Source organism: Dama dama, chromosome 15 (assembly GCF_033118175.1).
Source record: "Dama dama isolate Ldn47 chromosome 15, ASM3311817v1, whole genome shotgun sequence".
Taxonomy (NCBI): domain Eukaryota; kingdom Metazoa; phylum Chordata; class Mammalia; order Artiodactyla; family Cervidae; genus Dama; species Dama dama.
Genome location: NC_083695.1, coordinates 85,477,933 through 85,493,151, shown reverse-complemented (window position 1 = coordinate 85,493,151; position 15,219 = coordinate 85,477,933). Strand labels below are relative to the sequence as shown.

Sequence of the window (15,219 nt, the reverse complement as noted above, 5' to 3'; positions counted from 1 at the left end):
AACTGCAAACATTTGTTTTTAACAGGCCAACTGCCACTGAAGTTACTTGTCTGAGGATCAGCAATAGTGAATAGTATTCTATCTCTGCTGCTGCTGATGATGCTAAGTCGCTTCAGTTGTGTCCGACTCTGTGCGACCCCAGTCTCTAGTACCAATCAAAGGAAATAAGTACTCGAATCTTTTTTTTTTTATTCCTATAACAGAGTATCAGTGTCCTCCTAAATTCATATTGGTTTGTTAGACTGTCAAACTTTCAGAAAGATCTGAAGCACAAAAATAACTATATTGTTATGGCATACCCTGTTTTATTGTGCTTCACAGATGCTTTTTAAGAAAAAAAAAAATTAAGAGGTTTGTGGCAATCTCGCAATGAACAAGTTTATTGGTACCATTTTTCCAGCAGCATTTGCTCACTTCATGTGTCTCACATTTTGGTAATTTCCCACAAGATTTCAAACTTTCTCATTATCATCATATTTGTTATGGTGATCTTTGAGGTTATTGTGAAAAGACTGACTCCCTGAAAACTCAGATGATGGTGAGGGCTTCTCTGGTAGCTCAGATTGTATAGAATCTGTGTACAATGTGGGAGACCTGGGTTCGATCCCTAGGTTGGGAAGATCCCTTGGAGAAGGGCATGGCAACCCACTCTAGTATTCTTGCCTGGAGAATCCCCATGGACAGAGGGGCCTGGCAGGCTGCAGTTCATGGGGATCACAAAGAGTCAGACATGACTGAGTGACTAGGCACACATTTAGTATCTTAGCAATAGTATTTTAAAATTATGTATTTTTTTTTTTTAGGCATAATGCTCTTGTACACTTAACAGACTATAGTGTAATATAAACATATCTCGTATATGCACTAAGAAACAAAAAAATTCATGTTATTATAATTATTTGCTTTATTGTAATGGTCTGGAACCAAACCCATAGTATCTCTAAGATATGCCTGTATGTATTTTTTTAAATAATTTAACCCTGTCCCCAAATTTCCTTCCCAAAAGTTCAGCCTAGAAAACACGTACTGAGTTGTGGGACAGTGGACACCATGCTACCTGTTACCTGCAGTTCAGGTAACAGGGAGGCAAGGCCAGCAGAAGGACACAGGAACAGACAGCCTAAGTCCAGGTCCAGATACAGCACAAGCCGGCTGTGTGACGAATCCTTGCCAAGCCTTCTGTCTTCACCCGTGCAACACAGATTATAACAGTGCCTACTGCACAAGATGGCCCAAAGGGAGAAATATGATCATCCATTTAACCCTCAGGGCCTGTCTGGTACATCACATAGTGATCAAAACAGGCCAGGACTGTGACAGTGTGATGACATCCCTAGATGCCACATCCCCACACTGATAGTAGACATGATACAAGTGCTTTCGTGGGTTATTTGTGCCAGAGTGGAGACAAACACTGGCCCTGGGCAATGCATGATCTTGGCCCTAACTTATTCAACTTGTGGGCTTGGGTTTTAGAAAATGAAAGTCTAATAGGTCAGTGGGTTTTTTCTTTTTCTTCTTTAAAAAAAACAAAAAACCCAACTTTAAGGAAAAAAAAACTACAGGAGAAATATAGCTTTAGAAACATTTCAAGACATATAGATAAAAGAAGATACAGTAGAAGTTAAATCTAACCTTCCTGACTCTGCTCACCCCAGATCAGTTTTCAAATTGTGCTATACTGACTCAGACGGTCAAGAATCTGCCCGCAATGCTGGAGACCTGAGTTCGATCCCTGGGTCAGGAAGATCCCCTGGAGAAGGAAATGGCAACCCACTCCAGTATTCTTGCCTGGAGAATACCATGGACAGAGGAGCCCGGTGGGCTTCAGTCCATGATGTTGCAAAGAGTCACACACAACTGAGTGCCTAACACACACAGGGGTCCCCAGAAGCAGAGGTGGGTTTCCAGCAAAGGCAAAGTAGGAAGGGCCCCAAGCAGCAGCTCTTCCCCCATCACCACTTCAACCAGTGCAACTCTGCTTCTATGCATCTTACATGCTGGTTTTCATAGATTTTAAGACAAAGGTTCCACACCAAAGTCTGAAAACCACAGGACTCAATTACTCTAAAGATACCCAGCTCTAGAACTCTATGATTCTGGTCTATTAAATCAAATCCTCATTGTAGCCATTATACCTATATCAAGTTGCCCTGAAATTTCCTGAAACTTCACCTTACCTCTAGCTCAAGATCCTGAGGTTCCATTTCAGAAAGTGATAGTACAGCAATTTTGGTAACTTTACAGACCTCATGGTCTCCTGGAAGTTTGCCCACCAAGGCTTTCTGCCGAATTAAAATAAGCCACCATGGAAGATCTGAAAGAGAAAAGGCATATTTAATGTCTGGTTTCTATAAAGTACTACTGTCCTAGCAAGGCGAAGCTGAGTAACACAGTATGCAAACAGTACAATCCTTTGGTGAAAGTGAAAGTCAAAGTGACTCAATCATGTCCATCTGCGATCCTCCAGATGCAGGAATTCTCCAGGCCAGAATACTGGAGTGGGTAGCCTTTCCCTGCTCCAGGGGATCTTCCCACTGGGAAGAAGAACCCAGGGATCGAACCCAGGTCTCCCGCATTGTGGGTGGATTCTTCACCAGCTGAACCACCAGGGAAGCCCACAGTCCTTTGGTAAAGAGCACAACAAAGATAGAAAAAATGGCCCTGAAACCTATGAAAAGGTGTTCAATGGAGATGTAAATTAAAATGTTTTGATACCATTCTCACCCATCAGCTTGAGGATAATAAAAAAGTATTGCTACGACAGCACATTCTGACAAGGCGGTGGGAACGAGGCACCCTCACAGCTCTTGTGAGAACACAGATACAACTTTTCCAGATGTTAATTTTACTATAACTAACATTAAAATATACCCACTTACCGTTTAACCCAGCAATCCCACGCTTGTGAATTTACCCTGAAGATACATTTCAACAAAACAAAAATATATACACTCAAATCTATTCACTGCAGCAGTCTAACTGCAAACTACTGGAAACAACTTGAATGCCCAGACAAAGAATGGTTGAATAAACTATGGCACATCTATGCAATAGAGTACTATAAAGAAGCTACAAAAAAGAATTCAAAGCATTCTATAAACTGATATGGGGATAAACTGGATATATTATTCATGTATTAATATCTTTACTGATATATTAATATTATTATATAATAAGATATAGTATTGAATCAAAGCACAATGGAGTAGCTAGAGTACATTACCCTTTCTATTAAAAAAAAAAAGAGAGAGAGAAATATATTTGCTCATTTGTATAGAAAAAGAGAGGAGAGAGAAATTAGAAATAATGAGATTGGTTACCTAACAAGGGGTAGGTGAAAATGAGAGGGAAGGAAGAGAAAACAGGAATGAGATAAAAGGGACTGGAACTGACAGCTCTCCAAGTACACCCTTTGACATACTTTCTGACTCTTTGAACCACGGTAATGTTTTACATCTCCTCAAAAATAAATGGTTCAAATTAATCAGAATACGGAGGGAACCCAAAATGAAATGCAAAGAGTAACCCAACTCTGCTATAAATGGAAAATGTAACCCACTGTAGGAGACAAGGAAGAAATAATCTAAGTAACTTTAGGAAACAGTATTTTGTAAAGATAAAGACAAAAAGAACTATATACAATATTGTACTCTGATAAGCAAGTTATTTGTCAGAAGAATATGGGTTAGCAATTCCAGAACTATTTCATGTGCACACTAGGACTGAGCAAATAAGTAAATATATTGATGAAAGTGGGAGAGAGGTATAAAACAAATTAAAGCAATACTTAATAAATATAAGAAAGAAAGGAAAGAAAATGCCTACAGGCCCAACAGTTATCTTTTCAATCCAAATTTCTACTTTTCACAAAAGGTTTTTATATAAATGAGAAATAGTCTATGAAAGCCAGCATGCAAAAGCAATTTTTCATTTTGAGATTATACTCTTTAAAAATACCACCTAATTAGTACCCCCCCCCCCAAAAAAAAAACTATTGAAACAATGTTTCAGCAATTTCTTATTATAGAAAAACAGCATGGTGGATATATATTGTGCTTATGAACAAATATGTTTTTTAAAAGATACAGTATTTTAATTTCTTCCATTTTTCTCTCAAATACTAATCCACTTTCATTTTAGGCATAGTGCTTTGGAGATGTGTGTTAAACATTTCATAAATGCAAGAGTTTGGAAATGTTTCATAAGTCTTTATAAAGTAGGGTGGAAATTCACTCCTCAGTTTCAAGGCTTTTATAAGTATTTCATTATTCATCATCATTAAACTTTAACCAAGGACCCACCATGTGCTGGCAAGTACGTCAGGCACGGATTAAGGTTACCACGCATTTAACACACGGTAAACCTAACACATAATACACAGTACACTTGAATGTTAATACAGTCTGTTGAGTAAAAGGAAGCCCTTACCACAAATCTCTTAACCTTACAAGAACAACTTTTATTTTACATGAAACAATTTAGAGTGTTGGCAGAGGATAAGACAAGCCAACATTAGGAAGCCCTCTTCCTAGTTTATGCCTTCTTGTCTTCTTAACATTATGAACTGCAATTTAAAAAAATTACAGCAATGACAAAAACACAATGTACATAATCAAATGTGATAAATGTCTTTCTCATATGCCATCTAATGGCGTAGTACCAAAAATATCAAATTTCAAACACAGAGGGTTTACCCCATATATAGACTCACTTGGGAAAACAAAAAGCACGCTTTTTACACAAAAATGCTGGTATTGTCAATACCAAAATTCAACTTAAAACTTAAAAACACTTAAAACATTACAGATTTAAGTTCAAAATACCTGAAGGGTTATAATGAAGATTAAATCTGAGAAAATGCAATGTAAATTATCTCAAACAACAAGGAACAAAATTTGTAAACAATAGTTCCCTTTTCAGAAGAGCCTCAATGTGTTCCGACTTAGATGTCAGAACTCAGACTCAAATTTTAGCTCCACTATTTATCAGGTACTTCAGCATAATACTTAACTGTTCCAATTCTTGGTTTCTCACCTGTAGAATGGGGGAAAATAGCCTATTTCAAAGAGTACCTAGGAGGATTAAATAATTTTTATACTCCATATTATTCAGAGTTAATGTTTACCAGGTAGCAAAACATACTGTAAAGCTATGGTAAATAAAACAACATGGTGCTGGTACAGGAATGGACAAATGAGTACTAGAAAAGAACACAGAGGACAGACAGAGACCCACGTAAAAATGGGCATCTAACTTAATGACGATAAAGAGGCAGAAAGTATGGGATGTCAATAACATTCCACTGTTATTCAACACTCCAGTGTTGAAATACACACTGAAGTACCTGCAGACAAATGTATCTACCCGGAACCTGCTTTGAGATAATTTAGATGCTGGGAATGTGGGGACCATGGATAAAAACACCTTTTTGTAGTTGACTTGCAACCAGCTCTACAAATTGCACTGGGTTAATGTCTCATATAAGTCTTTCACTATACAGTTTTCTGCCTTGCTGTTTTCAGTCTCACACACTGATCAAAACCAAAAAACTAAAAGTAAGATAGACAAGAAAATTGATATATACTAGTTTTAATCTAAGTAACTTGGGATGATGAAAATACACTGGAGTTACATAGCAGTGATGGTAGGATAATACAACCTTATGATACTAAAACCCAGTGAATTATGATGTTGAAAGAGTGAATTTTATGGAGTGTGATTTTATCTCAATTTTTAAAAAAAAGCTTCTAAAGAACAAAAAAACTTGCTAAGAGTCTAACTTACTAGAACAGTGAATAAACTAAAAAGTATATTTTCTGCCAAACACAGAGATATAGGTACTTGAAATAATGTTTAAAGAAACAAGTAAAATTATCATAATGGAAAGAAAATGAAAAACTTGAATTGGACACTAAGATACTTCTGGGTTGATTCTAGAAAACAAAACAAAAAACCTCTTGGGAAATAACAGCAATCTGTATTTCTGTAATTATTTTGTCATAGGTGAAACAAACACAACAGTAAACACACAGAAGCCTGAAAATCCAGCAAAAATGAGTATGTTAGTTACAGGGTGAAATGATCCAAATATATTTTCTCTAGTTTGAATTTTAAGCTAAGAAAAATGAAAAAGTATAGCATCACTATTGTTTAGCAGTCTCTATCCAGTCAAGCACAATTTTGTAATGAAGCATTTAAAAGCACCAAGCAGGTTACTGCATTAATTTATATCACCCACCAGAAAAAGAAACTTAGCTTAATTAAAGCCATCACACTGAGATCTGGATATGTAGTATAACCAAGGGTCAGAGGTAATTTATTCTAGCAAGGTCTTTTGGTATAAAGATATTTCCTCAACTTTTAAAATATATTACAATGGGGGAAAAGGTCAATTTTGTAATCCTAACTCCTTTAAAAAAAAAAAAAAAAAAGACAAAAAAATGTGACTTCCCCAGCCAGATAAGAAAACTAACTAGGAAGTGATTATCTTGAAAAGCATGACCAATTAGGACAAGTAAAACAATAGTTCTGGAAAATATTCAATTGCTTGCTCTATACAATAATTGACTCAGTTAAATTAGGGTAAGCAATCGCAGGAGAAAGATTTTTATTCAAAAAACTTTTTTTTCTAAATTAAAATTAGGGGCTTCCCTCACAGCTCAGTTGGTAAATCAATTGCCTGCAATGCAGGAGACTTGGGTACAATTCCTGGGTCAGGGAAGATGCCCTGGAGAAGGAAATGGCAACCCATTCCAGTATTCTTTTCTGGAGAATACCATGGACAGAGGAGCCTGGCAGGCTACAGTCCACAGAGTCACAAGAGTCGGACACAACTTATTGACTAAACCACCACTGTGTGAAAATCTTTTCTCCCTACTCACAACCTCTAAGTACTGCATCTAATATATCTCAACACGGCTATGAATTCTACTGACATGCATCAATAGAAAAGATAAGCATTTGATCCAACAATGCATGTCTAGCAATGCTTTATTTTTATTAATGTTAACCATACAGAAAATAAAGGAATACATTCCATGTGTTTAAAAATGTAAACATTACATATAAAATTAATATTCCCTTTCAAGACTGTTTCCCATTCCACGGAAATTCTTTAATCCTAATCCCACTTTATGAGTTCTCTCATATGAGAAGACTGGCAGAGAAAGGGAACAACTGGTTACCATTGCTGGTCTTAGTCCTTTCACTCTTACTTGAGCTTAACAACGACTTTTTAAAAATATTTACTTATTTATGGCTGCATTGGATCTTAGTTGCGGTGTGCAGGCTCAGCAGTCTTGGCTCAAGGGCTCAGTCACCCCTCAGCATGTGGGATACTAGTTCCCTGACCAAGGATCAAACCCACATCCCCTGCACTGGAAGATGGACTCAACCCCTGGACCACTGAGGAAGTACCACCAATGACTTTTTAAACATGCATAATTTAGGGAACTTCCCAGCAGCCTAGTGGTTAGAACTCCAAGCTTCCATTACAAGGGCCATAGTTCAGCCCCTAGTCCAGGAAATAAAATCCTATGTTCTTTGAGAATGAGTCCCTAGCAGTTTTTTTTTTAATGCAACACAGCTTTATCTAGTCTTTTCAAAGCATTCAATTTAGCCTTCATAGAAACAGGAAGTCATTCCTTTTGTATTTACAGTTGATGGGTTTATTTAGTTATGTAATTACAGTATCAAGTAAAACAAGTATGAACAAGTATGGAAATAAACACAACCCATGATCTAGCAAAAGACAGAGGGCTTCCTACCCAGTCTCCACCAGCCAACACCATCCAACACATCTACCAATACACTCCGCAGAGGCAGAGAGGAATGCTGGTTAATCTTAAGTGAGGTTCAATTAAAAGAGCTCCTACTGACAGAAATACATACACAGTACATATTCTCTGTGCCAGACACTTGGAGTGAGTGAAGTATCTGTGTGAAAACAATTTTGATTTTGAGTTTTTTTTTTCTCCTTCTGGCTCACCTTTTTCCAAGACTGTTTCTGATTTGAACTGGTTCAGTGGGATTTTTAAGACTCAAAAATAACATTTCTTCAGTACTCAGCCTTCTTTATGGTCCAATGCTCATAGCTACACATGACTACTGGAAAAAACCATAGCTTTGTCTATATGGACCTTTATCAGCAAAGTGATGTATCTGCTTTTTAATACACTGTCTAGCTTTCCTTCCAAGGAACAAGAGTCTTTTAATTTCATGCTGCAGTCACCGTGGAGCCTGAGAAAATAAAATCTGTCACTGCTTCCAATTTTTCCCCTTCTGTTTGCTATAAAGTGATGGGACCAGATGCCATGACCTTAGTTTTTTTTAATGTTGAGTTTCAAGCCAGCTTATACACAACAGAATTTACAATTATATCCACATGCCAAATTACTAACATTTATTTACTACATACTCCAAAGTCCTAACGTAATATTCAATAACCAATATTTAAATTCTTGAAGAGCTTCTGCAGCTTATGCCTCTAGTAAGAGCTTAGAGTCCGCATTCGAACCAGACGAATGAATCAGAGGATGGAAATGTGCTGCTGTGAAGGAAAAAGAGAATTAGGAAAGGCAATTGTAGTTGGCTCACTTTTCCTTTCTTCTGTGTCAAGCTGACAATAAGAATACTTACGTGTTTCTCTGCCATTTCAAGTTGACACTCTGAACTAATAAATTTAAGCCAAATGACTCACTGCTCCTTTTATACATTAAGGCTTGCCGCTGCTGCTGCTGCTAAGTCACTTCAGTCGTGTCCGACTCTTAGCGACCCCACGGACTGCAGCCTACTAGGCTCCTCCATCCATGGGATTTTCCAGGCAAGAGTACTGGAGTGGGTTGCCACTGCCTTCTTCGACGTTAAGGCTTAGGTGCTTACAAATTTAACATTGCTTTAGCTTTCTGGTGACTTGAACTTGGGCTGTTTTTGAAATGTATATCTGTTTATGCTTCTTGCCTTAAAGTCTATTTTGATATTATGAGCACATCAGTTTTCAGTAGGTTAGCATTTGCTTGGTTTCTCTTTTTTCCATCCTTTTACTTTTGGCCATTCTCTATACATATACATATACCTAAGGTATTTGTCTTAAAAGTAGCTTATAGATGAATTTTATTTTTCCATTATGAAAAGCTTTGCTTTTTAACTACTAAGTCTATTCATGGGCTTCCCTGGTGGCTCAGTGGTAAAGAACCCAACTGCCAATGCAGGTGTATTCTTGCCTGGGAAATCCCATGGACAGAGGAGCTTGGCGGGCAACACTCCATGGGATCACAAAGAGTCAGACTTGACTTAGTGACTAAATGAGTCGATTTATATGTAATGTTACTGTTGAAATATTTAAGAATCATTCTACCATCTTACCATTTCTTCACCTGTTCTATATACTTTTCCTTGTTTTCTTGTGGATTGAGTGTTAAAATTATTATTCCATTTCCTCCCTTTATTAGCTTTTTACAATCTTTTATTATTCTATTAGTGATTATACTGTAGGGTCTGATAACATGAGCCCTAACTTACAAAAGCCTAATGTAAAGAAGTACTTTTGCCAGTTCCTGGACAGGGAAAGGCCCTGAGAACATCAGCCTTTTTTAGCTTACCATAGTTACTATTATTGCTGTGTGCTTTCATTCTGTGTTCATTTTAAACCTCATATAAAGCCAACTTTGTTTAAATTTACCAACATTTACTCTTTGCATTGCTTTACGTTCCTTCCAACATTTCCGCACTCCTATCTGGAATCATTTTCCTTTTACCTGAAGAACCCCTTAGTATTTATTTTAGTGCAGATACTGGTGATGACAAATTCAGCTTGTTTGGCTCAAAATGTCTTTTTTTCCTTAGTTTTTGAAGGTACAAAATTCTAGACAGGCACTTTGAAGGTATCATTCCACTGTCTTCCGGCTTCCACTGTTCCTACCAGAGCTTTACTGAATGCCCTTGAATTTAACTTTTCTGTAGCTTTTCTTTGGCTGCTTTAGGATGTTTTCTTTGACTTCAGTTTTTACCAGTTTTACTATGAGATGCTCAAGTGTGGTTTTCTTCATATTTTTTCTCTCGCAGTTCAAAGCATTTCTTGATATTGTGACTGTCAGAAATAATCTCTGACTAGTTTCTCTTGATCTCATTTTTTAAAATGTGTGAAGTATCTTTAAATGATCTGTTATATAGCACAGTAACACAGTATGCATTCTAAGAGAATCTAATCATTGGGTAATATCTTAATGGCTTTGTTGTCATTGTTTAGTCACTAAGTCATTTCCGACTCTTGTGACCTCATGGACTGGAGCCTGCCAGGCTCTTCTGTCTACGGGATTTCCCAGGCAAGAAAACAGGAGTGGGTTGCCATCTTATCTGCAGGGGATATTCCTGACCCAGGGGTTGAACCTGCATCTCCTGCACTGGCAGGTCGATTCTTTACTACTGAGCCACAATGGCTTATCTCAAGATAAATTATGTTCCAATTTGAAGGATCCTGCCTTTTCTTTTTTTAAAATAAATCTTTGGGTGCTCACTTTGGCAGCACATATACTAAAATTGGAATGATACAGAGAAGATTAGCATGGCCCCTGCACAAGGATGACACACAAATTCGTGAAGCATTCCATATTTTTAGAAGACAAGTAATTGTATATTGGTTAATAAAGATATGAGCTAACATTTAGAAAAATAAATAAATAAATTTTTGGTAGGAATTTAAATTCAGTCCACTGTGTGCATAAAACCTATTGATACCTATTGCATAAGCTATTAATTGGCCATTTAGTACTTTTAAATGAATATAAGCATAAGTCTATAGATTTTATGTAACTTTATGCTCAGATGGCAAAGAATCTGCCTGCAATGCAGGAGACCTGGGTTCAATCCCTGCATCAGGACGATCCCTTAGAGAAGGGAATGGCTATCCACTCTATTCTTGCCTGGAGAATTCCATGGACAGAGGAGCCTGGCAGGCTACAATCCATGGGGTCACAAAGAGTCGGACACGACTGAGCAACTAAACTGCATGAATTTAAATTTCTACTAAAAGATATGGATTCACAGTATGTTTAACATAATTTTCTGCTTTCTATTTAAGGCCATTTCTATTTGTTTAAAACTACATCAAGAAAAATACTTTTCCTAATAGAAACAGAAATAAAGTAGTATATTCCTTTGAATATATTTCAAGGAGCATCGTACACCATTGTACATCAAGTAAGTAGAAATATAAATAATACTACCACACAACAATGCTATTTTTTTCCATTGTCAGATATCTGTAGTTAAAAGTACATCATATTGGGCTTCTAATATTCTCAGTGACCAAAGAGCCAATCATTAATTTGTTCATCTTCCAAACATAGTAGCTACTCAGTGTTTCTTGATTGATTGCTCTATTGCCTACTAAAGTGTCCTAAGTCTGCGCATACAGAAAACCGAAAGTGATTCATACGGAGAGTGTCTGGGACATGAGGTACGTTTATTAGGATCCATTTCAAAGGTACCAAATGGTGCAATCAGAAGCATATTCAGCTTAACCTACGAACTCAAACTCAGCCTAATAACAAAATCCCTAATAATGACCTGCCATAAAATTAATCTATTATAATCTATAAAAATATAAAGACTTTGCTATCTATAACAGTCCTAGAAAACTAGAAAAGTCTAAGTATCAATAGGCAAAATGAGTTTCTATTACAAGAGTACACTTTCCACATAACCGTGTCTTTCTCTTGCTAAAGTGCTAAGTAAGATGTTTCCTTACATGTTTATTTAAAATGTTAATCTATTACATACTTTCCTACCTATTAAACCCCAGCATACTAAATATAATTGGGGTTATTTATGGTGAAGGTTTATCATCATGAAGCTAAACTACTGTTTGGAGGAGTGACAAGTGTGCTGTGAGGCTGGAGGTTACGGGCCGCTCTGCCTGAGGGAACACAAGCCCACAGGCTGTAACAAACCTGAGAGCCAAGTCAAAGTCACTTAGATGGACAGCCTCCATTTCTGCCCTGGGTGGTGATACGGCCACATCTAAGTAAGCGAGTCTTTTCTTTTTTCAATCAAAAATACCCTTTTTAAAACACAATTAGACCTGGTAATAATTTGATTGCAATCACTTCAAAATGTTGAGGAAGATAAAATGTTCAATAAGATAAAAATCTTAATAAGAATATAAAGGAGGAAATAATATAAATATAGGAAACACCTTTATAGGTGGCCCATACATACACTTAGCCACTGTTACCTTTACAAGGTTCTTCTCTTTATGGAGTTAAGAACTTTTAATATCACTGCCATAGAAATCACTGAGAAAACAACTGGAGTTTAAGAACAAATTCCTTTATAACTGGACAGCAGAATGACAGTGAAATAGAAGAGGCAAGCTGGCCTACCTCTAACGTTCTCTCTCTGCCTGAGGATATAAAAATCTGTCAGTTAGAGACATGCTCTGAACTAAGCAGCAAGCTTGTCTGATGCCCTTGGGAAAGCTCAGAGCTGTGGGTCACCTTCCTGTGTCTCATTCAAGCACTGCTCCTACCAGGGAGGTGGAACCATCCACACGAAGGAGACTGGAGCGCAGATCACGGACAAGGGGGGTGATGGGAAATTCTGAAGCATAAAGTAATGGAGCAGACAGAGTGGAGCAAAGAGAGGAGGGAAGGGGCATTCAGCACCTCAGTACCTGGGGAGAGAGTAGAAGGAAGACAGAAGCAAAAAAGAGCAACCAGAAGATGCCAAAGAAAGGAGCCTCTCGCCGCTTAGCCCGCCTGCTTCCAAGACCCAAAGCTATTAACTGAATAGATCAGCTATAACTACAGTGGAAGAATCTTTTAAGGTCACCAACATGAATCTTACCTCCAAAATTCATGAGTTCTGAGACCCTCATGAATCAAAGTCACTCAGTTGTGTCCGACTGTTTGTAACCCTATGGACTATACAGTCCATGGAATTCTCCAGGCCAGAATACTGGAGTGGGTAGCCTTTCCCTTCTCCAGGGGATCTTCCCAACCCAGGGATCAAACCCAGGTCTTCCGCATTGCAGGCGGACTCTTTACCAGCTGAGCCACAGGGGAAACCATGAATGAAAAACTGAATATAAAATGACTTTTTAAATTACATTTTAGATTATCCTGAAATGTTACATGACAAATAATACTGTTTCTTTAAGGTTCTTCCCTCAAAGTAACTTTAGAACTGAAAAAAGTCACCTTTAAGTTACCAAAAGGTAGATTAATTATTAAAATAAGAAAAAATCAGAAGTAATGACAAAAGGATACAAAACAACTATTCTCTGACTTAAATATTTTCAATGGCTTTATTAAGATATAATTTATATACCATAAGATTCACTGATTTTAAGTATAAACAAGCCAATGATTTTAATGAATTTATAGTTGTGCAACCATTATTACAATCCTTACATGTTTCTATGAGTCATCAGTAGACAATAAAACAATCTTCTCCCACAATGCAACTGTACACAATGAAACTCGTATTTAAACAGAAGTACCGTCTAAAGGCCGTGCCCAAGAAGTAGGCCTTAAGCAGGGACCCTGCCAGGCTTCTCTTGCCTTTTCTCTAGTGCCCGTGAGGAGCGGGCCTTTCTAATGGCTTTTTAGGGAAGTACAAAAGCAATGCTGGTGATATTCCATTCATTCACACTGTAGGTATAAAAATATTTCATATCACTGAGTGTCACAGCAAAGTCTCCATAGATAGCAAGGGACCAAAATCAAACTTTTAAAATCATATACATAATACATTGTACCATTTTAAGGATCTCGAGATCCTCACCACTTTAAAAGTGGAAGAGCAGATGGTGATACTATTTTAATGAATGGGAGAGACTTGAGTGAATTGTGTCTGTAGCTGTTCAATACTAGGAGTAGTAATTCTCTTAATTACTAAACGAAGAGCCTCTATGCCTAAATAAATCAGTATTCCTGACAATTCTCTCTTCAAACTAGTTCTGAATATACTGTGGATATATTTGCATTTTACAGTCAGATATTTCACACCCTAACAAGCTTATCTTTGTGGAGCTAATGATAAAAAATCCACCTGCCAATGCAGGAGACCTAAGAGACACAGGTTTGATCCCTGGGTCGGGAAGATCCCTTTGGGGAGGAGATGGCAACCCACTCCGGTATTCCTGCCTGGAGAATACCATGAACAGAGGAGCCTGGCGGGTTCCAGTCCATGGGGTCACAAAGAGTTGGACGCGACTAAAGCAAATTAGCACCCATGCATGCACAGTCTTCAGGACACATACCCACAGGGGATACATTCAAGGACTCTCAGCAGACGCCTGAAACTGCAGACAGAACCAAACCTTATATACACATTCTTTTGAACATTGGGGTCATTACTAAGTAAAATAAGTGTCACTTGAACACAGCACTATGATACCAACAGCCAATCTGATAACTGAACCAATTATGTGACTAAATGGGCTGGAAGCATACTGGGTGGATATGCTGGACAAAGGGATGACTCATACCCCAAGGCCAGAAGACACAGAGATCTCATTGCACCACTCAGGACACCATGCAATTTACAACTTGTGAATTATTTCTGGAATTTTCCATTTAATATTTTTGGACCATGGCTGATCACAGATAACTGAAACTTCAGAAAGGGAAACTACGGACTGGGGTGGGGCAGGGGGAGGACTACTGTAGATTTTAAAGAGCTTTTTAAATCTACAAGCAATAAATGCTGGAGAGGGTGTGGAGAAAAGGGAACCCTCTTACACTGTTGGTGGGAATGCAAACTAGTATAGCCACTATGGAGAACAGTGTGGAGATTTCTTAAAAAACTGGAAATAGAACTGCCATATGACCCAGCAATCCCACTGCTGGGCATACACACCGAGGAAACCAGATTTGAAAGAGACGTGTACCCCAATGTTCACTGCATGTTATAATAGCCAGGACATGGAAGCAACCTAGATGTCCATCAGCAGATAAATGAATAAGAAAGCTGTGGTACATATACACAATGGAATATTACTCAGCCATTAAAAAGAATATATTTGAATCAGTTCTAATGAGGTGGATGAAACTGGAGTCTATTACACAGAGTGAAGTAAGCCAGAAAGAAAAACACCAATACAGTATACTAACGCATATATATGGAATTTAGAAAGATGGTAACGATAACTCTGTATGTGAGACAGCAAAAGAGACACAGATGTATTGAACAGTCTTTTGGACTCTGTGGGAGAGG

The 15,219-nt window shown here is 37.7% G+C and overlaps 1 protein-coding gene and 1 non-coding gene across 6 annotated transcripts in view; one reads left to right on the top strand and one right to left on the bottom strand.

The window, feature by feature from the left end:
- INPP5F (inositol polyphosphate-5-phosphatase F) overlaps positions 1–15,219 on the bottom strand; it is an 88,338-nt gene that overhangs the window by 41,076 nt on the left and 32,043 nt on the right. For all 5 annotated transcript variants that reach the window (XR_009696158.1, XM_061162780.1, XM_061162779.1 and 2 more), the window contains exon 3: positions 2,181–2,317. Coding sequence is in view for 4 of the 5 variants with exons in the window: in XM_061162780.1 (XP_061018763.1) it covers positions 2,181–2,317 (137 nt within the window). In the remaining variant the exon portion in view is untranslated. The remainder of the gene's footprint in view (positions 1–2,180; positions 2,318–15,219) is intronic.
- On the top strand, positions 10,510–10,616 carry LOC133070827 (U6 spliceosomal RNA). Its single transcript, XR_009696231.1, has one exon. It is a non-coding gene; the product is annotated as a U6 spliceosomal RNA (small nuclear RNA).